This window comes from Neofelis nebulosa, chromosome 5, assembly GCF_028018385.1.
Source record: "Neofelis nebulosa isolate mNeoNeb1 chromosome 5, mNeoNeb1.pri, whole genome shotgun sequence".
Classification (NCBI taxonomy): Eukaryota; Metazoa; Chordata; class Mammalia; order Carnivora; family Felidae; genus Neofelis; species Neofelis nebulosa.
The window spans coordinates 159,212,837-159,239,055 of NC_080786.1; the positions used below are offsets into that span (position 1 = coordinate 159,212,837).

The 26,219-nt window shown below is 51.1% G+C and overlaps 2 protein-coding genes across 12 annotated transcripts in view; one reads left to right on the forward strand and one right to left on the reverse strand.

Moving 5' to 3' along the window:
• Positions 1 to 26,219, forward strand: part of PCNT (pericentrin) — a 137,404-nt gene that overhangs the window by 73,785 nt on the left and 37,400 nt on the right. For 7 of the 11 annotated variants that reach the window (XR_009262421.1, XM_058732326.1, XM_058732328.1 and 4 more), the window contains 14 exons: positions 77 to 237; positions 454 to 686; positions 2,602 to 2,764; positions 3,401 to 3,613; positions 10,680 to 10,712; positions 12,296 to 12,525; positions 13,098 to 13,208; positions 13,322 to 13,339; positions 14,077 to 14,283; positions 16,426 to 16,584; positions 16,848 to 17,000; positions 17,894 to 17,986; positions 19,736 to 20,560; positions 21,883 to 22,074. Coding sequence is in view for 10 of the 11 variants with exons in the window: in XM_058732326.1 (XP_058588309.1) it covers positions 77 to 237; positions 454 to 686; positions 2,602 to 2,764; positions 3,401 to 3,613; positions 10,680 to 10,712; positions 12,296 to 12,525; positions 13,098 to 13,208; positions 13,322 to 13,339; positions 14,077 to 14,283; positions 16,426 to 16,584; positions 16,848 to 17,000; positions 17,894 to 17,986; positions 19,736 to 20,560; positions 21,883 to 22,074 (2,791 nt within the window). In the remaining variant the exon portion in view is untranslated. The remainder of the gene's footprint in view (positions 1 to 76; positions 238 to 453; positions 687 to 2,601; positions 2,765 to 3,400; positions 3,614 to 10,679; positions 10,713 to 12,295; positions 12,526 to 13,097; positions 13,209 to 13,321; positions 13,340 to 14,076; positions 14,284 to 16,425; positions 16,585 to 16,847; positions 17,001 to 17,893; positions 17,987 to 19,735; positions 20,561 to 21,882; positions 22,075 to 26,219) is intronic. The other 4 variants (XM_058732329.1, XM_058732323.1, XM_058732330.1 and 1 more) reach the window with 2 other exon arrangements.
• LOC131512993 (protein SDA1 homolog) lies at positions 6,970 to 8,970 on the reverse strand. Its single transcript, XM_058732331.1, has one exon. It carries the CDS (start codon positions 8,890 to 8,892, stop codon positions 6,985 to 6,987), a length of 1,908 nt encoding a protein of 635 aa, XP_058588314.1. The 5' UTR covers positions 8,893 to 8,970; the 3' UTR covers positions 6,970 to 6,984.

Sequence of the window (26,219 nt, forward strand, 5' to 3'; positions counted from 1 at the left end):
GCTGCCTCCTGGGCTGTGTCCCTCTTGTCTGAGTCAGTCAGGATCAGGGTCATGGCCCACTATGTGCTTCGTTCAGGAGAGCTCTCCGAGACACTCTGCGGAGGCTGCTCGGGTTGTTCGGAGAGACGCTGAAGGCCGCCGTCACCCTGAAGAGCCGGATCAGTGAGCGCGTGGGGCTGTGTCTGGAGGACGAGAGCCCACGTGAAGTGCGGCCCAGTGGCCAGGCCCCATCTGCAGGTGAGCACTAGGACGGCCCTGTGCCCGCGGACCCCGGGCCGGGGTGCACAGCACCATCGTCCTCCTCCCCGCTGGGCTGGGGGCTGGATGAGCTCCCTACGCCCAAGATGGGTATTGTCTCTGGGACCCGGGTGTGCTCGCCCTTCCGCAGTGCTGGTCGTGCGGGCTCGCTAGCCACGTGGTGTGTGCAGGTCCCTGCGTTTCCTCACTTCGCAGTACCGGTGCTCGAGGAGACGTGGCCTGAAGCGGCCCCGCTGGAGCTGGACAGAACTCTGCCTGAATGTGCAGAGGTGTCTTCAGAGGCTGACATTAGCAGTCACATCTGTGAAAGCTTTTTCATGAGCCCAGAAAATTCACTGGAGTGTGAGCAGCCAATTAGGAGGATTTACCGGAGCCTTGGCCTGGCAGTGGACGGCCTCCTGGAGCTGGCTCTGGACTCCAGCAGGCAGGTGAGACATGGCTCTGTGCATCATCCGTCTAAACAGGTCTGTGACTCTGATTTAACTCCTGTTAGTGTTCCTTGTTTTTTGAGAAGGACAACGGGTCGAACAAGTGGGCGGATGGAATGGTTTGATGATCTACAGTTGATGGAGGAGGGTCCTGCAGCCCCCAGGTGCTCTGCCGGGCACCGTACATGCAGGGCTAGAAGGAACATTATCACTCTTCCCAGTGGATCCGGCTTCTCGTGTTCACTCCTCCTCTGGGCGTTGGGGGACAGAAACTCCATTCTGGGTGCGACCCACCTTCCCCACTTGTCTTTTTGATCTTCTGTCAGTACCAACCGTACTCTGTGTCTTTACTAAGTGGGGGTCTTTTCTGAACCAGAATTTCTGAGGTTGTGGGATCGCCGTGCACAGAGGAAAGCTGAGCGTCTGGCAGATCGTGCGGTTGGGCCTCTCGCTTCCACTCTGCTTTTACATCCTGCACCGTTTTGGTTTTGGGATTGTCACTAGAAAAGGGAATTGTTTGTGTGAATCTTTTAGAGCATTTTAGACAGTTAGGAAAGACATTAAATATGCATGCATGAGAAGCAGGATAGCACTTTTCCCCCCGTTCAGCCCAATTAGAAACTAAACGTTTTTAGCCAAGACATTGTCATTCACATCCCAGAAATACTTAAGCAAGTTTTCCCTACTTGGTGAGAGTGTGAGAAGAGGCAGCTTAGGGCTGTTTTCAAGGGAAAACCAGTAGATTCCCTCAGAGGCTGGTCTGGGGGTGCAGTGAATATGAGGGAGGCCCAGGCTAGGTGGCCAGGTGTCTGTTGGCACAGCTGGGCACAGGTATTTGGATCCAGAGGTTAGTGTGGGCCCTCCAGGCTGGAGCTGGCCTGGGAGCCTCAGAGGGCACAGGAGGGCATGTCTGCCAGGGGGCGAAGGGGAGATGGGGACCCAGGGCTGAGTCATGAGTGGGCGGCATCCAGGTAGGCCCAGAGGGATGTCAGGGAGGGGGGATGGGTCTGCAGGTGGTGAAGACGTGTCAGATCTTGCCACTGTGGTGACCAGCCCAAGGAGAACTTCCTCCCAGCCCGCCCACCCCAGGCCTCCCCATCTCTTCCTCCGCCTGTGGAGCACCACGTGGTCGTTCCTGCCCAGGTTCTAGGCTCTCGACGGACAGTTTTGTGATCTTTGAATATACATTCTCCTTAGCTTTATTGTACAGACGTGTGGCAGCAGTAGTTCACGAACATGTGAGTTTTCTACGTAGTATTGTATGTGTCTGTGCAGAATTTTTCCTTCTTTTTTTTTTTAAGTTTATTTTGAGAGAGAGAGAGGAGGGGAGGGGTAGAGAGAGAGGGAGAGAGAGAATCCTGCAGGCTCCGTACTATCCGTGCAGAGCGTGACGTGGGGCTCAATCCCACCAACCTGTGAGATCATGACCCGAGCTGGGTTCAAGAGGCAGATGCTTGGGGCGCCTGGATGGCGCAGTCGGTTAAGCGTCCGACTTCAGCCAGGTCACGATCTCACGGTCCGTGAGTTCGAGCCCCGCGTCAGGCTCTGGGGCTCTGATGGCTCGGAGCCTGGAGCCTGTTTCCGATTCTGTGTCTCCCTCTCTCTCTGCCCCTCCCCCGTTCATGCTCTGTCTCTCTCTGTCCCCAAAAAATAAATAAAAAACGTTGGAAAAAAAAAAAAATTTAAAAAAAAAAAAAGAGGCAGATGCTTAACCCACTGAGCCACCCAGGCTTCCCTGGAATTTTACTTTATTGAAAATTGTTGAATGAGTAGGTTTATTTAATAAGTGACTTAATATTGAATGTCAGAATGGTTTCTTCCGGAATATTTGTATTCTACTTCTACACAAGTGGAATTCTGTTGACGTTAGCTTTATATCGAAGTGCAATTCTGGTTTTCAAATGTGTTTTAACAGCTGGAGGAAGCACGTCAGATTCATTCTCGTTTTGAGAAAGAATTTAGCTGTAAGAACGAGGAAACAGCGCAGGTCGTTAGGAAGCACCAGGAGTTACTGGAGCGCCTGGACGAGGAGAACGCGGCCCGGACGCGGCTGACGCTGGAGCTGCACCAGGCGCGGGGTGAGCGCCAGCTGCGGGCGGGGAGGGTCTGCAGGGGCGCGCCGGCCAGAGGCACGTGGGACGGGGAAGCGTTAACGGAAGCGTTCAAAGCAAAACGTAAAACTAAAATAAGACAGATGGCGTGAGGCCTCGGGGACTTTGCTCACAAAAGCCGTTGCCCGTGCAGGCTCTTCGCGGGAGCCAGGGCTGTGGCAGCGGGTAGGGCCCAGGTGGGGTGGCTCTTCTCTCCGCACTTAACCTCTGCCGCATCCCAGGCTCACAGCCTCGGAGCGCTGCCTTACGTGGCGAGAAGGGAACATCGGTCCTGCCCCAAGAGGTGACATTTGTGACCCCCGTGTTTATGGTGTCTGGTGCTTATGTGCTAGACACTCGGCATGAGGGGTGTGCGCAGGCGTGTGGTGGGGGTGTCTTGTACATGGCTGCTCTCGGGCTGTCACCTTGTTCGGTGACTCCTGCACGTGCTGGGTGCGCTGGCCTGGTGCCATCCATCTGGGAACAGGACCCCGGGCGTGACCACTCCGCTCTCATATCCCGCGGCTGACATCTCGCTGGGGCTGGGATGCCCATGTCCGGCCCGTCTGCTCCTTTTGCTTCTCCAGCAAGCCCTTGGCAACGGGTCTCTCCCCGTCTCCTCAGGTCTCATCGAAGGGTTCAAGGTGGAGCAGGCCAGCTTGCAAGAGGCGCTGGGCCAGAAGGAGACAGCCGAGCAGGGCCTCGCCGTTGAGCTGGAGAGCCTGAGACGGCAGCTGGAGCGGGCGACCCAGCAGCAGGCAGAGCTGAGGGAGGAGAACTCCGTCCTGTGGACCCAAAAGGAGGCCTTGGCCGCAGAAGCAGGAGAGAGAGAAGATGGTAAGAAATGCTGGTTCCGCGGCCGGAGATGGGAGGTGCAGAGGGTGGGAGCAGGGGCCGCTCTCACTCACCAAGGGCCTTGGAAAGAAGGCAGGGGCCCTGATCAGGGTGGGTGGTGCAGCATCCTCCGTGTCGCTGCTCCGTTAGAGAGGTGGCCCCTCGAGTTCTTACAGCAGTGTGAGGCCAGAATTGCCTCTGGCAAACAGGAGGCCACTGAAATGTCACCAGCCTGTTTGAGATAAATAGCCATGGCAGTGGGAAATCACGGGCCACTTAAAATTTTTACTTAAGACTTTAAAAAAAGTGCCTAACGTTAATCTTAAATAGGAAAACGTAGTTTTAACAAAAGTTCATTGTGATTTGAGATTATTAGAGGTTTTACGTTTTAAATATTTAACACGTGAACAGTCAAAATGGAAGGCGTCCAGGTCATTGAGTCCATAGGCGGTGGTGTCCTCAGGAGCAGACGTGTAAGAATCAGCTGCGTGTGGGTTCAGCCTTCCCCAGAACCATGTGTCTCACACCCTCGCCCACCAGGGACTCCCAGTGTCCCTGTGCCTCCTGTGCCACCGGCCCATCTCTGGGTTTGTGGCTTTCAGACAGCTTATGGGCGCACAGGTCTGCTTTGTGGTACAGCCTTGACCAATTCAGGAAACTCTTTACTCTTCCCCAATTTTTGTTTGTTTCAAATTTTTATTTAAGCTCTAGTTAACATAAATGGTAAAATAGGTCTCAGGAGTAGAATTCAGTGATTCATCACTTACGTATGACACCCAGTGCTCATCCCAGCAAGTGCCCCCCTGGCCCACCTCTCACCCACCCACCTGCCTCCATCAAGCCTCAGTTTGTTCTCTGTTGTTGAGAGTCTCTTGGGGTTTGTTGCCCTTTCTTCTCTTTTTCCCTCCATTCCCCTATGTTCATCTTGTTTTGTTTCTTATATTCCTCATATGAGTGAAATCATATGGTATTTGTCTTTCTCTGACAGACGTATTTCGCTTAGCATAGCGCACTCTACTTCTATCCACGTGGGTGCAAATGGCGAGATTTCATTCTTTTTGATTGCCAAGTAATATTCCATCATATATACACACCACATCTTCTGTATCCATTCATCTGTTGATGGACATTTGGGCTCTTTCTATAGTGTAGCTGTTGTCGATAGTGCTGCTATAACCATCAGGTCTTTTGTTTTTTGGTTTTTGTTTTTTTTTTTTTTAAGTAGGCTTCATGCCCAGTATGCAGCCCAGCATGGGGCTTGAACTCACGACCGTGAGATCAAGACCTGAGCTGAGATCACGAGTTGGGTGCTTAACCAACTGAGCCATCCAGGCGCCCCTAAACATCGGGTCTTTTCCCCAATTTTTAATTCTTTTTGATTTCCTTCATTAATAAACAATCAGCTTTGGGGCGCCTGGGTGGCTTGGTCGGTTAAGCGTCCGACTTCGGCTCAGGTCACGATCTCGCGGTCCGTGAGTTCGAGCCCCGCGTCGGGCTCTGTGCCGACAGCTCAGAGCCTGGAGCCTGTTTCAGATTCTGTGTCTCCCTCTCTCTGTGACCCTCCCCCCCCCCCCCCCCCCCCCCGTTCATGCTCTGTCTCTCTCTGTCTCAAAAATAAATAAACGTTAAATAAATAAACAATCAGCTTTTGGGATTACTAATCATTGCCACTTTCTTTGTCCTCCACTTAATTGGTTTTGGGCCTTGTCTTACTTCTTCTTTGTCCTGTGCACCCTCCTGGGCAGGTGCTTGGCTTGTGTCTGCCAAGGCTCACGTGCTGCTGAGGTGTGGGTCTGGCGGGCCTGTGGCTTCTTTGGGCAGAGCGAGTTGTGAGTGGCCTTGGCTTCTACCCACATGGGATGTTTCAGAAGGTCTGTGTGTAATCATTCCAGACCTCATCTTCTTGCTTGACTTGCTATTGGTGACATCAATCTGCTTATATGTACCTGTCCCTTTTCTGACTTTTGATGTAAATTTTTGATATCGAAACCTTAGTCTGGCTTTATCTCTTATATGTCATTTTCACCCTTTATTTTCAATCTCTTTACACCTTTAATTGTGTCTTGTGGATCTCCTACTAATGACTTCTGCAGAGCTAATCTGGGGTGTCTTGTGTGCACTGTGCCCACAGCCGCGGGGTCCACCTCTGCTCCTCTGGTGCTTGTCACCACACTTCCCATGTCTCTCTGGGTGGAAGGGGCCTACCTCTGCTGGTTGTGAAGCTGTGCATCCGGTTCTTCTGTGTTTGCTCCTTCCTCATTCAGGCCGGTGTCCTGTGTCCCCTAACACTGACCTGTCCTGTTCTCTCCTGGTTCTGTCCTTGCGCCTGGCCGTGCTGTTCTCAGGCAAGGCTCCATTCACATGTGGGAGGATGTGTGCAAGTGGGCAGGTGTGTGAGCAAGCATGTGAGTGTGGGTGTGTACCTGTGAGCATGTGTGAGCATGAGTGTGGGTCTGAGGACTTGTCAGTTATTATTATTATTTTTTTTTTTTTAATGTTTTTTTTTTTTTCCAATATATGAAATTTATTGTCAAATTGGTTTCCATACAACACGCAGTGCTCATCCCAAAAGGTGCCCTCCTCAATACCCATCACCCACCCTCCCCTACCTCCCACCCCCCATCAACCCTCAGTTTGTTCTCAGTTTTTAACAGTCTCTTTCTTATGCTTTGGCTCTCTCCCACTCTAACCTCTTTTTTTTTTTTTTCCTTCCCCTCCCCTATGGGTTTCTGTTAAGTTTCTCAGGATCCACATAAGAGTGAAAACATATGGTATCTCTTTCTCTGTATGGCTTATTTCACTTAGCATCACACTCTCCAGTTCCATCCACGTTGCTACAAAGGGCCGTATTTCGTTCTTTCTCATTGCCATGTAGTACTCCATTGTGTATATAAACCACAATTTCTTTATCCATTCATCAGTTGATGGACATTTAGGCTCTTTCCATAATTTGGCTATTGCTGAGAGTGCTGCTATAAACATTGGAGTACAAGTGCCCCTATGCATCAGTACTCCTGTATCCCTTGGGTAAATTCCTAGCAGTGCTATTGCTGGGTCATAGGGTAGGTCTATTTTTAATTTTCTGAGGAACCTCCACACTGCTTTCCAGAGCGGCTGCACCAATTTGCATTCCCACCAACAGTGCAATAGGGTTCCCGTTTCTCCACATCCTCTCCAGCATCTATAGTCTCCTGATTTGTTCATTTTGGCCACTCTGACTGGCGTGAGGTGATATCTGAGTGTGGTTTTGATTTGTATTTCCCTGATAAGGAGCGACGTTGAGCATCTTTTCATGTGCCTGTTGGCCATCCGGATGTCTTCTTTAGAGAAGTGTCTATTCAGAACATGGATTTTTAAACTTATCTAATCAGGTTTCAGTACAAATGGGATGAATGCACAGGGTGACGTGGAACCAGTTGGGATGGTGCCATTGCCGTTGCCAGTCTTGTCTCCTTGTCAGACTTTGGTTTTTTATGAAGGCGTTCAATGTCCCGAAGAGAAAGTAACTCACCCCTGGGCTCCTCATCACTATCTATTTCAATGTGTTTCCTCTTTTGGGCCTTCCCTGGTGCAGCGTCAAGTTCTTTCCTCATTTGGGCCATGCGGATTTTCTGGAAGTCTTCCTGAGTTAAAACTCGGCTAGTGCTAACGGCCGCAGCTTTGGCTCTCCGCTCATCCATGGGCATGCTGTTGAGCTTCTTGGAGATTTCTCGCTGTACTTCATCAGAAGAGTGGTGCACATCAACCCACTCACCATCGGCATCTGCCTCCTCACTGAGACTGGTGGTCTCCCACCCATCTTCACCGTTTTCAGCATTCTCTTCTTTTTCAACTTCTAGAACTTCTGCTCCTGGAATGTAATCTTTAGCATCTAATTCTCCATATTCTTGCACTCTTGCTTCTATGGAGGCCTCTGTAGGCTTACCCCGGAATTTCTTTTGCAACATCTGAGGATTCAGTGTTCGGAAGAGCTGAATCAAAGTTCTAGCAGACATCATCACATTCTTATCTTTGTGTGTTTTATACTGAGCCAGGTCTTGGAGAAGTTCTTCAGTCATGGCTAGAGGACATCGAGCTGTTATCTCTTTTATAGCATTGATTCCTACTGTCATGACCTCCCCAGAGTTCTTGTCGGTGACAAAATTGTTGGCCACAGTCATGAGCAATGACTGAATGATCTCTGGGGGTACTAAGTGATGAGATGCTTGGGCAGCAAACAGAAGAATCTTTGTTACCTCTCTTTGGTGGGGCTGCAGAAATCTTTGCACAAAGGGATAGAAGTTGAAGAGAAAAAGCTCGTGAATTCCCACCAATCTGGAGATGAGGTTCATGAGCATCATTTTCACCTCAAACCTCTCCTTAGAGCTCTCTAGCTGCTTTAGTAGTTTTTCTGCAAAATCTTGGGGATCATGAATCAAATGAATAGCTGAAAAGTTAAACACCTCTGGTTTTTTCTTCTTTTTTTGTTTCTTGAGCACTTTCATAGCCTTTTCCAACCTTTTCTTGTTTTTGGAACTTTTTTTCCCTGTGGCATATTGCACTAGCAGGTCTCTTGCTGTTGGTCCTTCATCCTCAGACTCTGAGTCGCTGTCCTGTTTCTCCTCTTCATCTTTCCCAAGGAAAAATGTCAAAGCAGCAACTAATATCTTAGTGACCTTAGAGAAACACGCGGTTGTTATCACATTGACAGTTTTGGCATCATTCCAGATGTTTCTTCTGTAGAGTTCAGTCACCACATCCAAAGATATCTTGGCTGCAGTTGCATTGCTATCTCTTGACGTGGTATACATGAAATTCTGCAACACTATGTTCACTTTATTGTTCTTGTGTTTTGCATTTATATTCTTGATATCAGTGACAATATGTGTGTATAAAGTCTTTCGCAGAAGCTTATCATGGCAACGCAGAAGTTCAAAGAAGAGTTCTAGCAAACTTGATGGATTGGTGAGATTCTTGTTTCTCAGCAAGATCAAAGCTTTGCAAAGTGTCATTCGAAGATCTGGATCCAAGACAGTGTGATTGTAGGAAAGAAGATCTTTCAGCTCTTGAGGAAAGTTACTTAAATGTTCTGGATAGCAGTGACCAATCTGTGCCATAAACATCACCAGCTCTGCCAGTTCTTTGCTGGGTTTATTTGGTTGTAATTTGAAAATCTCCACATTGGATTTGTAGTGATTATACTGCTGTAGAAACTCCTCAGTGTAGGCCGGCGGATCCCGCTTGATCAGATTCTGTAACTGCGGCAAGTTGCTGGGCAGCTTGTTATTGTTTCTGTTAGACATGCTGGCTCCTGACTGGATCCGCCAGGAGCAGTGTTAAGAAACCTCACACCGCCTGCCACCACCAACCGAATCAGCTACAGGTGGGAATCCAGCTTCCGAGTACGACCGGAAATAGCACATGGGACACTCGGTAGGCAGCGCCATCTTGGTTCTTAGTTATTATTTTTTTAAACACATTTTCTTCTGTCTTGGAACTTCTCATGGGCTGTGCTTCCCAGTGGGACAGACCTTCCTAGTGCAGGGCCCCTTCCACCCGTTTTCAGGTGTTACTGCCCCGGCCTGCGTGTATGTGGGGCGGCTAGGCCCATGCCCCATCCATCAAGATTGAGCTTACCACCGTGAGCATGGTGGTAAGCTCTAGGGTGTTGGGACTTCAGGGCCGGGGCCTGTGGGAGACACAGACAAGTGGGACCAGCTGAGTGACCATGTAGCCCTGTGCTGGGGGACAGCCTTGTCCTCACTGCCTGAGGCCTGAGTGGCCCTGCCTCCGTGAGGTCCATCCCCAGACGCTCTGCCACACCTGGGCCTGGCCCTTCCCACACGTCTTCCGGCACCTCTGTGTCTCTGGTCACCCCCTCAGACAGGCCTGGCCTCCTGTATGCGGCCACAGCTTCCAGAGCCCCGGTGCTCATTGGCAGAAGAGTGGGGCCGGTCTCTGCTCCTTCCCTTTGTCACCAGTGAAGTGTTGTACTTCCTGTGCAGCTGGGGTCATCTTACATCGTCAGCCCCACCCCCACTCCCATGTCTTACTGTGACCTCTGGTCCTTCCATTCACCCAGCTGCAGGATTCTGTGCTTCTGTGTGGGGACTCGCGCATGTGTAAGTTGTGTGAAATGCTGCCCACCAGCACAACGCACACCTCCTGACCTTCTCTGACTGTGGGCTCCCCCAGGTGTGGCCCAGGGTGTGGCCACTTGGTCCTGATTCTGCTTTGGGTCCTCGTGAATGTTGACCAACTTTCCAAGAGTTCTTGGAGGTCCTGGCGCCATGTGGCGAAATTCAGCTCTGCCTCGCCTCTCGGCGTGGTGTCTTGTGGGTGTGAGGGGTGTCTCGTGGCTGCTTTCAGGGCGATGCCATCTGTCCCACGGGGGCTTTTTTGTCTCCTTTAAAAGTCGGCGCCAGGGTGCCTGGCTGGCTCAGTGGGTTAAGCATCTGACTCTTGATTTCAGCGCAGGTCATGATCTCATGGTTGGGAAGACTGAGCCATACATTGGGCTCTGCGCTGACCGTGTGGAGCCTGCTTGGCATTTCTCTCCGTATCTCTCCACCCCTCCCCGACCTGACTCACACTCATGCGCACGTTGTCTTTCTCTCTCAAGATAAGTGAATAAACATTAATAAATAAGCAAATAGAAGTCGGTGTCAAGTTGTTGGGCAACCAGGACGCGCTGCAGCTCCAGGGCACCGGTCTGCCTGGGCTGCTGTCACAGGAGGCGTGGACGGGCTGCAGACAACAGGCACTGGCCGCCCACAGCCCTGGGGGGTGGGGTCCACGATGAAGGCGCCGGCACGCCGCCTTCTGATGAACACCAGCCTCTGCACTGTGTCCTCACTTTTGGGAGGAGCGGGCCGCTCTCTGGGGTCTCTCTTAGAGAGGCTCAGATCCCATTCGTGAGGCTCAGCACATGGATATTGGGGAGGGGGGGTCACAGACGTTGAGACAATCGTCACGGTGCTACAGAAAAGCGCAAGTGTTAGAGACTGTCCAGGAACACAGACACTCCCTGGAACCCTGTTGTCTGACTTCGTGTTTCCACTCTGAAAACGCTGTGTGTTTTCATTCATAGGCATTCCTGTGACCATAGCACATGAGGACTCAGGTTTGTAAAAACAAACAAGTGGCTGCCGTGTGATATGCATTGTGTCTGCACCAGATTTCCCCAATTTTTTACCAAAGAAGAAAACTACTTCAAAGCTTTTGTGGCAAACTGTTAACAACAACAACAAAAAGCCAACTTTAATCTTTAGTATTGATAACATGAAAATGGGCGAGCATTTCTGCTGCGGCGTGTGCTGCTTGGGCAGGGCCAGGCGGGTGGTGGCCCCGGAGGCCCCGGTGGGTGTCCGTGGAGGGGCTCGGGGACCTGAGTGGAGCTTCTGTGCTGGCCCGACTTTGTAGGTGGCCCTCAGCGTGGCCCAAACGACCACAGGACACCTTCCTTGCAGTGCCACTTGCACGGAGGCCACGTGTGCTGGGCCGCCCTTTCTGCGGCACGTGGCTCTGAGGGTGTTGCTGTCTGGGTGCATGACCGGGCAGCACTGACCCCAGGGGTGTGGATGTCGGTGTTCTAACTGCATGTTTAAGGCGAATTTATCATAATTGCTGAGTCATTCGCATGAAGTGGTGATGGTAGTTTGCCATAAAAGATTGACACATTTTTATAAAACAACATGAGTTTTGAAAGCATCAAAATGTAAGTGAAAACTATTGAAATTAAAATTCAGTTTAGAGATGGTTTGAACGCTTCAGGATTCGTCAGAGGCGAGCCTCCTTTTTTTATAGGTGCTTACTAATTTCCAGTTTCTACTTGGACTGTGGCCTTATCATCCAGTTGATTTTAGATTGGCTTTGATTTCCTGATGGCTGGACCCTGTCCCTCTGAGACACGGCCCGGCCCTGCACGCATACTGAGCATGTTTACAGTGAACATCTGGGCGTGTGTTCCCTCTGATGGAGGTTTTAAGTTACATTTTATTTTTCCATATCGGAGAGTATACATAAAGGAATAATTCCTGGAAAATTAGCTGATACGTCTTTTGGGAATACCAAGATATATTCTTTCAGTCTTCAAAATGTTTTATTTTAGCCAATCTTAATTTAAAAAATTTTTTTAGCATTTATTTATTTTTGAGACAGAGAGAGACAGAGCATGAACAGGGGAGGGGCAGAGAGAGAGGGAGACACAGAATCTGAAGCAGGTTCCAGGCTCGGAGCCGTCAGCACAGAGCCCGACGCGGGGCTCGAACTCACGGACCGCGAGATCATGACCTGAGCCGAAGTCGGCCACTTAACCGACTGAGCCACCCAGGCGCCCTAGCCAATCTTAATTTAACAGGCAGTTTTTTTGGTTTGTTTTTGCAGAAGTACTTGACTTTATTTTCTCCAGGTATCTGGCTAAATACGGGCTCACACTGGCTCGCAGAGTGCGTGTCCCCTCCCCGGCCGTGGCTGTGTCCCCCTGTTTCCATGGGGTGGGGTCTGGGAGCCTCAGGGGACGCTGTGCCCCCAGCCCCTGGCCAGGCTCTGGTCTGGGGCTGCCGGGAAGGCTGGACGTGGGGTGGGCTCTCGCCTGGGATGTCCCTGCTGTGCGGGGACGCTGCCGAGCACATTTTGTTACCGCTCTGGCCCACGTACCCGCCCCGAGCTATGGAGCTTGTGTCCCTGTTTTCTCTGCACTCGCAGCTCTTCGTAGGGAGGTGGAGTGTCTAACCCAGGAGCAGCTGGAGGCCAGGAAGCAGTCTGAGAAAGACCGCGCAGTTCTGCTCTCGCAGATGAAGGTGTTCGAGGCTGAGCTGGAGGAACAGCTCTCTCGGCATGAAGCGTGTGCCAAGCAGGCTGAGGAGCTCTCGGCGCTGAGGCAGCAGATGGCGGCTCTGGACAAGCATCTGCGGAGCCAGCGCCAGTTCATGGACGTAAGCACCTGGGATAGGTTGTCTCTGTGGCCCCGGAGTCATCCTCATAGCGTGAGGTCCCACGACACAACGTTGGGTTCACGTGCGGCCAGATTGTTGTGGTCCCGTCGCTGCTTGGTGCTCATCTCGGGGGTTGTCGACGTTTGTGATGTGCGACTGAGGGGCCCCCTCATGGGCATGGCCTGGGGGCCTCCATCAGCCCAGGCTGCAGGCCCCGCGTGCCCAGCACCCGGGAGGCGCCCGTAGCTCCCCCAGTTGGGCCCAAGCCGTTTGCTTTCTGTGACGTTCCTCCCGTCCACGTTCACAGGCCTCCCCGCCTTGCACCTGCAGGGCCGTCCCTCTGCATTTCGCTATGTTTCACAAAGTGCCCGTGACTCGGAGCCCATTCCTTGGGTAGTGACATGCGTGTGGAAGGGAAGTGCTGGCCACAGCAGTCCGCATCTGAGCAGGCTGTCCCCTCCCCCGACCTCGTGCAGCCCCCTCCCCTTCGGCGGGAGGTGGGTGCAGCCAGGGGAAGCGCCGTGTCCCGCCAGCGTCTGTGAGCTGTCCCAGCAGACCGCCTTTCTCCACAGGAGCAGGCTGTCGAGCGGGAACACGAGCGGGAGGAGTTTCAGCGGGAGATCCAGAGGCTGGAGGAGCAGCTCCGACAGGCGGCCCGGCCACGGGGCCCATGCGTCCGCGATGTAAGTCAGCCCGTCACACGCTGTACCCGTGGGGTAGCCATCCTCTGTGATGCTTTGAAGTTTTACCTTTCGGTTTCCTTGTCTGCCTTCCATGTACCTGACGACGACCACAGGAGCAGCTGGATGAGGAGGTATGGCGTGTTGCCCTCCCACCGCATGACCCGTGGGGCGGGGGAGGCCAGGGGCCCTCTGGCACGTGGGCTCGTTGCTTGCTTGTTTCTCTTGCTTCCTTTTGCTTGGAGCCCGACTTGCCTGCTTCCTTCTGCCTGGCATGGCTGCGGCTGATTTGCCTCTTCTTTTAAAGCATTACACATATTTTGAGATGATTGTGGATTCATTTTCAGCTGTAAGCAGTAAGACAGACGTCCCGTGCACCCTTCACCCACTTCCCTGGGGTGATGCCCACAGAGGTCGAGCCGGGAGCACAGCCAGGACACGGATGTGGGGTCCCCTCCCGCCCACTAGCCCGTCCTCTGTGTTAGTTGTGTCATGTCTGCAGTTGCACAAACAGACAAGCAGTTCGTGCCCGTGTGAGACTGACCTCCTTCACTCGGCCTGGCTCTCTGGACCCTGCCCAGGGTGCTGCTGTGCCCAGAGTCCTTTCCTTGTATTGCCGAATAGCTTTTCCTTCCCTACTAACAAGATTAACTTTGTTTTCCTAACAGATCTTGTGTTATATTAATATCTTTCTACGTCTTTATTGAGAGAACACCCGCATTACAATTTTCTGTCTCACTAGGCTCCTGGGTGTAGTCTCCGTGTAGACCACTCGTCGGGATCAGTGTTGCCTCAGTTGTGTTGTGTGCTTTCTTATTTGGAAGATGGCTGTTTTAACTATTGTATTTCTTAAGCAGTTTCTTTGTTTTAGGTTGAATTGCTACAAGAAAAGTTGAGAGAGAAATCAGATGGGTTTGATGAACTGGTTATAAAGAAAGAATTGGCAGACAGACAAGTGTTAATCCAGGAACAGGAAATTAAACGTCTCCAGGAGACAAATGCCAGCTGCCGAAGAGAAGCGACTGAACTGCGAGAAGAACTGGAGAAGCAGAGAAACACCGTGAAAGCGCTGCAGCAGGTAGCGGCCCTTGTCGTGTGGAGGCTCTGTGGGGTCTCGGTCGGGGCTGGCGGCGGGGCACCTTCCACCTGTGCCGCTGTGCCCGCACCGTGCCGGGAGGCCCGGGGGTTGGCAGATCCATAGCGGGCCGTGCTGGAGTCCACTGCGGCCTCGTTTCCTCCAAGGGGGCGTCCCCTCGTGTCTCACTGGCTGCCAGCCAACCCTCTGCTGCATACACTTCACTGCTTCCGGTCTCTTGACAGTTGTTTGGGGCCGGGGGGGGTGGGTGGCCCGCACAGCCAACATCCAGTTCTCGGCAGACCCTGGTGGGAGGTCGTGTAACTCAGACACCGTCCACCTGGAGGTGGCGTCAGCCCCCGCAGGAGAGGGGCTCAGTCCCACGAGACTGCCCCCTCAGGGGCCGTTGGCAAGTCCTGTTGTACAGATGGAGGTTCCTGCGAGCCCCTCCTTGGGTTCGGCTAATTTGCTAGAGTGGCTCAGCGCTCTCCGGGAAACCGTTCACTCACTAGATCACCAGTGTGTTGAGAAAGGGTGCAACTCAGGAACAGCCAGATGAGGAGACACAGAGGAGGGCAAGGCACGGGGAGAGGGTCAGGAGAGTCCGTGCCCTCTCTGGGTGCACTGCCATCGGGAGCGTGCGTCTGTGGCACAGACATCGTCCTTTGTGTCTGAAGCTGAGGTCGAGGCGGACGCCCTCTGATTGCCAGGCGTCCGACCCAGCCACCCCGCCCTCCTCTCCAGCTGTTAGTCGCAGGAGTTGAGCTTGTGACTTTCATGTATTTCATGTCACCAGAGGTTAGACGCTTACTGGAAAAGTGGGGATTGGTGAGAAACCTTACTTTACAGTCGTTGGTTTGATCCTGTGACAAGTCCAGCTTCAAGGAGAGGAGAGTTTTTGTCAGGTGTGTTTGGTTGTCGAAAATGCAGACGCCAACAGTTAACTGAGGTCAGGGGTCTTCCCGAGGACGAGGACCTGGGCGGTTACTGTCTCGGGAGGGGCGCCCAGCACAAGAGGGGAGCCCTGCCCCTACTCTGGCCTCTTCTGTGCTGCCCGGGGACAGCTCGGCTCACGGCGGCTGCATCAGTCCCTGCACCCTCCCCCCTCTGCTCCTGCTGCACCTGTCTCTCCTCCCTCCCTCCACTCTCTTCCCTCCCTCCTCCCTCTGACCTCTTCCCTCCTCCCTCTGCTCCACCTATCTCTCCTCCCTCCGTCCTCCCTCTTCCCCCTGTACTTCTTCCTCCCTCTCATCTCTTCCCTCTGTACTTCTTCCTCCCTCTCACTCTTCCCTCCTCCCTTCCTTCCTGTTCCACCCATCCCTCCTTCCTCCTCCCTCCTCCCTCCTCCCTCTACCCTTTACTCCTGCCCAGTCCATCTCTCCTTCCTCCCCTCTTTTCTCCTCCATACTCCCTGCTCCCTCTCCCCTCCATCCCTGCTCTATCCGTCCCTCCTCTCCATTCTTCCTTCACTCCTGCCATCTCTCTTCTCTCTGTCCCTGCTCCCTCCCTCTTCCTGCTTCCCTCCCTTGCCCCTCTATCTTTTCTCCCTCCTCCGTCTTTCCTCATCCCTCCTCCATCTTTCCTCATCCCTCCTCTCTTCCCTCAGCAAACATTTACTGAGCATATTAGATGCTATAGGTATAAAAAATGCCCCTTTTCCCTTCCACAAAGATGTAACTTTTTGTCCACTTAATTTATTGTGACTCTTTTGTCCATATTAAATGCCCTTTGAAAATTTTTAATGAGACATTAGTGTTCATCTTACAGATGTGCAGTGCCCTGATGAGCCATCGCCCTGTTTATTGGCAAGTTCTTTGCAATTTTCTTCTGAATAGCCAACAGTCTAGAGACCATTTTTGGGTCTTCCTGAATAATTACTAAGGATGAATTTATTGCAGTGACCTCGCTGGCACACACATTGGCTCTCTGTTTGGGGTCACATCCTTCACCAAGCAGATCTGTGCTCTGGAGCACAGCCGGTCTATAGATTGTGTGTCTGGTGCGTGCAGAGGTGCACAGGTATGTGCAGTTGTGTGCACGTGAGCTCCAGGAAGAGCTGAGGACACCATGCACTCAGATCACAGTTTGAGGCCCCCAGTTCCTGAAGTACTTGCCTAAAGTAAATCTTCTTTTATTCTTAAACAGGATAAAGAGGCATTACAGGAGCAGTGTGGAGTGGTGTCCACACTGCAGTCTAAACTCGATGAGGGCAGTTGCCCCACACCTCCTGCAGGCACTTGTCCTGAGAGCCCAGAAGTCCAATTAGAGGCAGTACAGACAGCGCTCCGGCAGCGGGAGAGTGAGGCAAGTGTGGGGGGCCGTGGGGGACTCCCCTCTGCTCAGGGCTGCTGGTGGCCTTCACTGCCCTTCTGTGTGGAGGAGCAGGACACCCAAATGATGCAGGAAGGGGTCTGTGTCTACTGTATATAACAGCTTGGTGTGGGCTATAAAATATCAGTAGCTCTTTTTTGCCGTGTACTTAAATCTTTTAATTTGTAGCTTTCATAATTATTAAGTGAACTAGAATGTTAGGTACTTTTTAATATTCTCTCTTATTTTAATGAAAGGTTTTAGACTTGAAAGAACAGTTAGGAAAGATTAAGGATGACTTAGTCAGCAAGCGCGATGAAGGGCCGCACCTGAACGTGAAGCTGGACACACAGAGCAGCCGTGCCTCTGTCAGCCTGCGAGAACTGCAGGAGGAGAATGCTCGCTTGAAGGTGAGCCGGGCAGGCCTGCCCAGACACCAGGCTCCACGTCTGTGCCCGTGCCACCACCTGCCCAGGGACCACCAGCCCCGGGTCCCAGACACTGTGGGCTCTGAGGGTAGTCCTCTGCTGCAGGGGTTTCAGGAGATGCCTGCCTTCTGCTCCAAGGTCTGAGCCGGGGTGGCTCTAGAAGGTGTGCAGGGGGCAGAGCCCAGGGCCACCTGGACCCCGTGCCTCCTGCACCAGCCTCTGGGTCTGGTGTGCGTCTTGAGAGCCAGTCTTGTAGAGGATGCTTGTTGGAGCTCAGCGGCAGCAGGGGTACACTTGTCTGACAGTAGAAGCTGTCAAGAGAAAGTAAATGTTCACCACTTACCTATTTGGGTCATTATAGACACCCCGTTCTCGGAGAGGTGATTTTTAGTTGTTAACCCTTCCTATGAGCAGGACGAAGAAAAATACTTTTTTTTTTTTTTTTTTTAATTTTCTTTCTTTCTTTTCTTTCTTTCTTTCTTTCTTTCTTTCTTTCTTTCTTTCTTTCTTTCTTTGAAGACATTCTGTTTTCAAATCTTCTAATGCCTTAGTGTAATCATGCTTCTGAGGAGACTCAGGGGGTAAAGGAAGCAGCCTTGTGATGTATTGCGTACAGAGCCCTTGCCTGTGGCACCCCCGGTCGCTGTTGGGTGCGTGACCCTCACAGGCAGTGTCACATGATGCTGGTGACAACAGGGTTTGAGGCCAATCGCAGGCATCAGGCGTCCTTCAGTGGGAAACATACAGAAAACCACTTTTGGATTGAATGCTAGCATTTACACTCATGGGTTTATTAGGGTACCGCACGTCTGCCAGGTCAGGGGGCTGCTTCCCATAGTCACATTTTATTGGCGTCGCTGTGATTATTTCCACAGGCATTTCTGCAGAACAAAGAAAAGGAGATCATGTGTGTGAGCGAGCAGCTCGAGGCTCAGCTGGCCGGGATGGGAAGGGGCGCGCTCAGTGAGGTAGGCCTTTCCCGGCACCCCTAGAACCAACATACCCCTCAGGGGCAAGTGTGCCGGGGGTGGGTGGCACCAGGCCTTGTCAGCTCTGCGGTGTCCCGCCTGGAAAGGGACCACTTCCCCCAGAATGGGGAGTACTACACACGTTGCAGGAGACCAGGTGTGCGTGGTCTTGGCCCAAGTGTCCACCCTTGTTCTCAGTTCTTGGCCCGCGCGGTCTTCCCTCTTTGGGCTCCGGGTGCCCCTCTGTGGCCTGCCTGCTCCAGCCGTGCTGCGTCCCAGAGGGCTCATCTCTGATTTAGTGCTTTACTCTTTAAAGCCACCTGCATGTGCTGGGTTTATATTTATGTATGTGTATATAATATATATATTTTTTTACATTTATCTACTTATTTTGAGAGAGTGAGCAAGCAAGGAAGGGTCAGAGAGAGAGGGAGAGAATCCCAGGCAGGCAGCACACTGTCAGCATGGAGCCCGTCATGGGGCTCAAACCCACGAGATCATGACCTGAGCCAAAGTCAAGAGTCGGATGCTTAACCGACTGAGCCACACAGGCTCCCTAGGTTTATATTTCAGGTTTTCTGTTTGTGTTGTGATTGTGGCTGGTCTGTAGCACCTGCCTTTTCATGTCTGGGTGTTTAGAGTGAATAAGCCCACATCGTGTGCCGTCAGAATCACCCTTGAAACTCCCTTCAGGTGTCTGAGGGGAGACGAGAGTCTGCATGGCGCCCAGCACAGGGGGCACGCAGGCCGGCGGTGAGGGTCGCACCTCACCAGGGCCTACCTCTGCCAGCCGTACAGTTCACGGTGCAGATTTCAACATGGTGGATGCGTGTGTGATGGATAGCTCATATTCTCTAAACCAAAACCAAAAATTAACTTGTTTTCTTTTGTTTTCAGTATTGGCCAGATTTGCATTTGAGTTTAAAGGAATTAAATGGCACTAGTGAAACCAAGAATTGTTGTGAAACCCTCAGTTTTCAGGAAGTGAACATTGGACTATAAGAAATTGGCTGGAGATGGTAAACTGGAGCACGAATGGCTTAGTCACTAGAATGGAGTTTGGAGCTGTATTGACAAAGATTTCAATCTGATTTTCCACCTGGCAAGATAGTTAACACCTACGTTTCAATTGTCTTATCTTCAAAGTAGCAATAATAACATTTCTTACCTTAAAACCTTGAGGGTGACATTAACCAGCATGAGTGGAAGCATTCTCCAAGGTCCAGGGGGGCACAGCGCTAGGCTCAGAGCAGTCGTGCCGGCAGTGATGGCCCCATGCATGCACCTGGCTTGGTCCTGCTCTTCAGTGTTACCAGTCCTCAAGCCTGATTTTCTTCATTTGTTTGTCTTCTAGTGTTAAAACCATGCCTAAAACCTAAAATCTCCCTTCAGTAAAACCAAGCAGATCGACGTTACTTGAATATTAAAAAAATACACGTTAAGGGTGGTGACGTTAGTGTGGAGGTGCCACGGAGAGGCAGCCAGGGAAGCTCCCTCTGCCCATAGCGGTGATGGCAGAGTGAGAGGAAGTGTCCAAACAAGAGGCAAAGTGGCCACCGTGGGTGTCCCTTCCCAAACACTTTGGTAACCCTGATGCGGTGGGAGTGCAGCTTTCGGGTGTTTTCAGGTATTAAAGGTCATTTGTTAATTTGGTGCCACAGCTCAAAGTTGCTCCTGAACCTCAGATTAAAGGAGGGAAATTCTGAAGGTGGAACGTTTCATTCGCCTCTGAACGTGCTTCTTCCTCAGGTTCCCTGTGACAGAAACTCAGAGATCGAGGAGCTTAGGTCCGTCATCGAGAATCTGCGAGAGAACCAGCAGCGACTGCAGAAAGATAAGGCAGAGGAGATGGAGCAGCTCCATGAAGTCATCGAGAGGCTGCAGAGGGAGCTCTCCCTCGGCGGCCCTGCGCCACTCGGGGCCCAGGTCAGCGAGCTGCCCGGCGACCCTGCGGCCAGCCCCGAGGTGCTGGTGGCCACGGGGCCCGCGGGCCGGCTGCTCTCGGAGCAGGAGCGCCGGCACGGCCAGGCCCTGGAGGCCCTGCAGCGGCGCCTGCAGGCCGCTGAGGACGCCGCCGCGCGGAAGCTGGCCGAGCTGGAGCACAGCGCAGCCCTCAGGGAGGCTGAGGTCCAGGGCATGGCCTCCCAGATCCGAGCCTTTGAAGCTGCCCTAAAAGCAAAGGAAGCGAAGATTGCAGAAAGGGATTTAGAAATCGATGCTCTGAAGCAGCAGAAACTGGCCCACTCCGCCGAGCTGGAGACCATCCTGTCCGCCTTCTCCCGCTTCCGCCGTTCCCTGGAACAGCAGCCCCTGACCGCTGAGGATGAGCCCCCAGAGCTTCAGCGGCTCCGAGCGCAGTGCGTCCGCCTCAGCCGCCAGCTCCAGGTGCTGAACCAACGGTTCCTGAGGTGCCAGAAGGAGCTGGACAAGCAGCAGGCGCGAGGGGCCCACCTGCACCCTCGTGCAGAGGGCAGCTCCCAGGGACGAGGCCCCGGGGGCGAAGAGGCCTCTGATGACAAAGCGTCAGGGCAGGACGTGGGCACAGCCCCTAACAGCCGTGTCGGAGACCCACAGGTGGGCCTTGTTCCTTCCTGGTCCGCAGAAGGGACAGCCTCTGTGCATAGGGAGCTGGGGCTGGGGTGCGCTGGGGGAGCAGGCACACGGTGGTACAAGGGAGCTTTGGGAGATCAGGCACACAGTGGTACAGGGGTGCGTTGGGGGAGTGGGGGCACACACGAGGGTACAGGGGTGTGTTGGGGGAGCAGGGGCACGCACGAGGGTACAGGGGCATGCTGGGGGTGGGGGGGAGAGCGGGGCACACATGGGGGAGCCAGGGAGCACTTGGCGCCTGCAAGAGGCCCTGACCCAGACCACAGAGCACTGTGGCTAGACCAGGGATGGTTGGATGTTCTGTCCAGGAGGACCTACTGTTCCTCCTCCTTTCTCTTTAAGTCAATGACTGTCCTTCGTGTGCCAGGCAGTGGGGGATAGAGTTCCCACAGGGTGGCTTCTGGTGCTGTAGAGAGAGGAATCTGAAGCTCGTGGCTCCTGGGTGCATTTAAAGTCCCTAGAACCTCAGGTCAGAACATGTGTACACAGTGGAACCTGGGGCTGCCCTATTTCCTATACTTTTAAACTTCATATCTTTGAGAGTAATTGAAGGTTTTCAAAGCCCTATGACAGGGAACATTAAATGATGCAGAGATGGCTCTGTTTTAAGAGGCTCCTTGGATTTTCCTCTGTGGATTCTATTCAGTTGCTTTGTTGTTGTTGTTGCTAAGTTTATTTATTTTGAGAGAGTGCAAGCAGGAGAGAGAGAGAGAGAGAGAGAGGGAGAGAGAGAGGTCCTCAAGCAGGCTCCATGCTCAGTGCAGACCCCGACCCGGGGCTCAGTCCCACAAACCGTGATGTCACGAGTCGGGTGCTCAACCGACTGAGCCACCCTGGCACCCCTCAGTTGCCCTAATTTTTAACACTCCTCGCCTGTGTAAAACTTTTTCAGTTCGTTTCAGTCTGGTCCTGAGAACTCCAGAATCTCCGCCCGCTGCCTCCTGCCATCTGCAGCTTGCGCGGAGCAGCTCCCGGTGGCCCATGCGTTGTGGGGTTTCCTGGCCGGTGCCCGTGTCACGGCGAGCACGTCCTGGCCTGCTGTGGCAGGGAGCAGGCCGTGTGTGCAGTGCTCACCTCTGGTCTCCTGTCCTTCGTGATTTAGGAGACGGGGACTTGCCGATGCCACCTGTGGACCTTCCCTCGGGGCCCTGCTGGCCAACAGGCAGGCTCCAGAGCTCCGGGAAGTCCCAGGCAGCCCGACGACTGTGCTCAGCGTGCGTCGTTCTTCCTGGTGCTTTTAGCTCTACCTTCACGAGCGTCACCCTTGTTTTCTCTGCTTATTGCAGAGTGCAGTTAACGGTGATCTGCAGCCTGCCAAAGCCCCGGTGACGCCAGACCACCCAGGTCCACACAGACAAGACCGCGTGATGTCTGTGCTCGCGGCCTGCCAGAAGCAGCTGGAGTCTGAGCTGCTCTTGGTGAAGAGTGAAATGCACTTGAGCATGGACGACCGTGGCAAAGTGCCGGGAAGGATGAAGGTACCTGGGCACACAGCACGTGGTGCTGAGCGGGCGTAGACCAGTGTTACATGGATGGCAGCTCTATCGTGTTCTTGGAGTGGTCTGTCCACATCTGTTTTGAAGCTTCCTACGTGTTTTTTTTTTTTAGGTATTCTCTAGAAATGCACATTTCCCATGGTCTAGCCTATGAAAAATGAGCAGTTACTTCTCCCTTAGTGATAGCAGTAGGATTTAACTGGACTCTAAGGTCTGTCCCTAGGGTTTTCTGTGTGAGGACAGCTGCTCTGTGGCTCAAGGCCTTTATCACCAGTGTTACTTTGAAAGCTCACATTTATTTTTTTGAACCTCAGGGGTTTTCCCTGCATATTTTGACTTTATGCTCCTGGCAGAGAAGAGCATAGTAATCTGGAACGCAGCAGTTTGAGCACTCTCGTCACCAGGGCAGAAGCAACACGAGAGCTGACTTCTCTTTCCTGGGCTGGGGGCTGCACATTGGCCCATCAAGTGTTATAGGGTCGAGGTGTTCCGAAAATCAAAAGTGGCTGGTTTAAAGGTTTTCCTAAGGGCAGTGGCAGAGCGTGCTTAGACCCTGGCTCTCGAGCCTGCCAGTGTAGACGTTGCACAGTTCGGCAGGATGTTCCAGCTCTGCTTTTCTGGGAACTCTCCTGTGGCGTGCCAGGTACACCGCATCCCTGTTGTAAAGTCTGCAGGTTCTGAATCGTGCAGGTGTAGGCCCAGGGACTTCCGGCCAGGCCCACACACCCGTGCCTGCAGTTTTTTTTTTTGTTTGTTTGTTTTGTTTTAATTTTTTTTTAATGTTTATTTATTTTTGAGACAGAGAGAGACAGAGCATGAATGGGGGAGGGGCAGAGAGAGAGGGAGACACAGAATCGGAAGCAGGCTCCAGGCTCCGAGCCATCAGCCCAGAGCCTGACGCGGGGCTCGAACTCACGAACCGTGAGATCGTGACCTGAGCTGAAGTCGGACGCTCAACCGACTGAGCCACCCAGGCACCCCCCGTGCCTGCAATTTTGATCGAAGATGCCTAAATCTGGTTTTATATGTTCATCAAATCCCCACAGGAAGTTTAATTCTGTTTGGAGAGGACTTGTTCTCTAACTCTGTGTAGCAAACATATCTCCATGCCCTTTTGATAAGAACATTTGTTTGAATTTTTAAGAGAAAGGTCAACCCCATGATTATGCTCTGGTTGCAAAATTCTTGGAAGTTACACATGGACAAGGAAATGCCAAATTCATTCCATAAATCACTATTTTATATTTTTCTTTTTTTGTTTTAGGTTTTTATTCAAGTAATCTCTACACCCAGTGTAGGACTTGAACTTATGATCTTGACATCAAGGGTCACATTCTCTTCTGGGGCAACTGGGTGGTTAAGCACCACCGGTTAGGCATCCAGCTTCAGCTCAGGTCATGATCTCGAGGTTCGAGGGTTCAGTCCCTGCGTCGGGCTCTGTGCTGTCAGCTCAGAGCCTGGAACCTGCTTCAAATTTTGTGCCTCCCTCTATGTCTCTGCCCCTACACCGTTGCGTGTGTGTGCACTCTCTCTCTCTTTCAAAAATAGATAAACATTAAAAAAAAAAAAGTCACATTTTCTTCTGACTGAGCCAGTCAGGTGCCCCACAATTCTATATTTTTCAGTGTTTGCATGTAGAAGTTTCCAGACCTTATTTTCCTCAAAAAAGAAATACTTATGTCCTCAGTAAATTACCACAGAAATAGGTTATGACAGTGTGTGTGTGTGTGTGTGTGTGTGTGTGTGTGTGTGTGTGGCAAAATACATACAATGTAAGAGTTACAGATAACAGTCATTTTTTTTAAGACTTTTTTTTTTTTTTTTTTAAAGTAATCTCTTCACCCAGCATGGGGCTAGATCTCACAACCCTGAGTTCAGCAGTCACACACTCCACTGACTCAACCAGCCAGGCACCCCACATCTTAACCATTTTTAAATGTACAGTTCAGTGATCCTGCATACACATTAGTGAGGTTGTGTAACTATCCACTTTCATACCTGTTGTCATTTTGTAAAACTGAAACTCTGTACCCATTAAACAGTAAGTCCCCATGATCCTCACTTCCCATCCCCTGGCAACCACTGACTCTGTCTCTGATTTTGTTTATTCTAAATATTTCATGGTGGGTCGTATAGTCTTTGTCTTATTGTGACTGGTTTATTTCAGTTAGCTTAGTGTCCTTGCAGTTCACCCCTATTGTAGCATGTGTCAGAATTTCTTTCTGTCTTAAGGCCGAATCATAGTCCATTTATATATATGCCACGTGTTGCTTATTCATTCACAGTCGGTGGGCACTTAGGTTGCTTCCACATTTTAGCCATTGTGAAAAATGCTGCTGTGAACATTGTGTATAAATCTCTCTTTGAGACCCTGCTCTTGGTTCTTCTGGATATATATCCAGAAGTGAAATTGCTGGATCATATGGTAGTTCCATTTTTAATTTTTTGAGGAATCTCCATACTGTTTTCCATGGTGGCTGCATCATTTTACCTTCCCACCAAGAGTGCAAGAGGGTTGCAACTTCTCCATGTCCTTGCCACGTTTGTTATGTTACGTTGTGTTGTGTTGTGTTGTGTTGTGTTGTGTTGTGTTGTGTGTGTGTCTTTATAGTAGCCCACCTAATGGGTGTGAGGTTGTATCTCATCGTGTTGTTTTTCTTTTTAATTTTTAATTTTAATTCCAGTATAGTTAACATATAGTGTTCTGTTAGTTTCAAGTGTGTCATTATAGTTTTTATTTGCTTTCCTCTAATGATTAGTGATAGTGGACATCTTTTCATTTGCTTGTTGCCCATTTGTGTATCTTCTTTGAAGTAAAACCTATTCAAGTTCTTTGCTCATTTTATTTTTTTTTTTAGAGGAGCCCCCCCCCCTTTTTTAAGCTTATGTATTTTTGAGAGAGTGTGAGCAAGGGAGGGACAGAGAGAGAGGGGGGGAGACAAAAGATCTAAAGCAGGCTCCACACTGAGAGCACAGAGCCTGACGCAGGGCTCAAACTCAGTGAGCTGTGAGATCATGACCTGAGCCGCAGTTGGGACACTTAACCGACTGAGCCACCCGGGCGCCCCTCTTTGCTCATTTTAAAGTCAGGTTGGTTTTTTTGTTGTTGTTGAGTTTTAGGAGTTCTCTGTGTATTCTGGATATTAATCCCTTATCAGGTGTAGGATTCACAAATATTTTCTCATATTCTGCCCTGCCTGTTTACGCTGGATGGTGTCTTTTGAGGCACAAATTTTTAAAATTTTCTGAAGTTTAGTTTGTCTTTTCTCTTGTTGTCCATGCCTTTTGTGTCATATCCAAGAAATCATTGCCAAACCCAATGTTGAGAACCTTTTGTCCTGTGTTTTCTTCGGAAGCTTTATAGTTTCAGGTTTTATGTTTTAGTCATTGATCTATTTTGGGTTAATTTTTGTATGTGATGTTAGTTAACAATCCAACTTCAGGGGCGCCTGGGTGGCGCAGTCGGTTAAGCGTCCGACTTCAGCCAGGTCACGATCTCGCGGTCCGTGAGTTCGAGCCCCGCGTCAGGCTCTGGGCTGATGGCTCGGAGCCTGGAGCCTGTTTCCGATTCTGTGTCTCCCTCTCTCTCTGCCCCTCCCCCGTTCATGCTCTGTCTCTCTCTGTCCCAAAAATAAATAAAAAACGTTGAAAAAAAATTTAAAAAAAAAAAAAAAAAAACAAAACAAAAAAACAATCCAACTTCATTCTTTTGCATGTATGTGGGCACCCAGTATTCCCAGCACCATTTGCTTGATAAGACTGTCTTTTCCCTAGTGAATGGTCTTGGCATCCTTGTAAAAAATCACCTGACCATGTATGTAAGGATATACATCTGGGCTCTCTATTCCATTGGTCTATATGTCTGTTTTTATGCCAGTACCACACCGTTTTGAGTACTGTAGCTTGATTATGAGTTTTGAAATTAAGTAGTTGTAAGCCCTTCAGCTTTGTTGTTTTTCAAGATTATTTTGACTCTTTGGGTCCTTTAAGATCCCACATGAATTTTAGGTTGGGTTTTTCTATTTCTGCAAAAAGTGAATTTTGATAGAGATTGTATTGAATGTGTAGATTGTTGGTTCGTATTGACATTTTAACAGTATTAGGTCTTTCAATCCATAAACATGAAA

Bases quoted from the DNA above. Each gene is read 5' to 3' on its own strand.
- LOC131512993 (XM_058732331.1), bottom strand. From the start codon at position 8,892: ATGTCTAACAGAAACAATAACAAGCTGCCCAGCAACTTGCCGCAGTTA.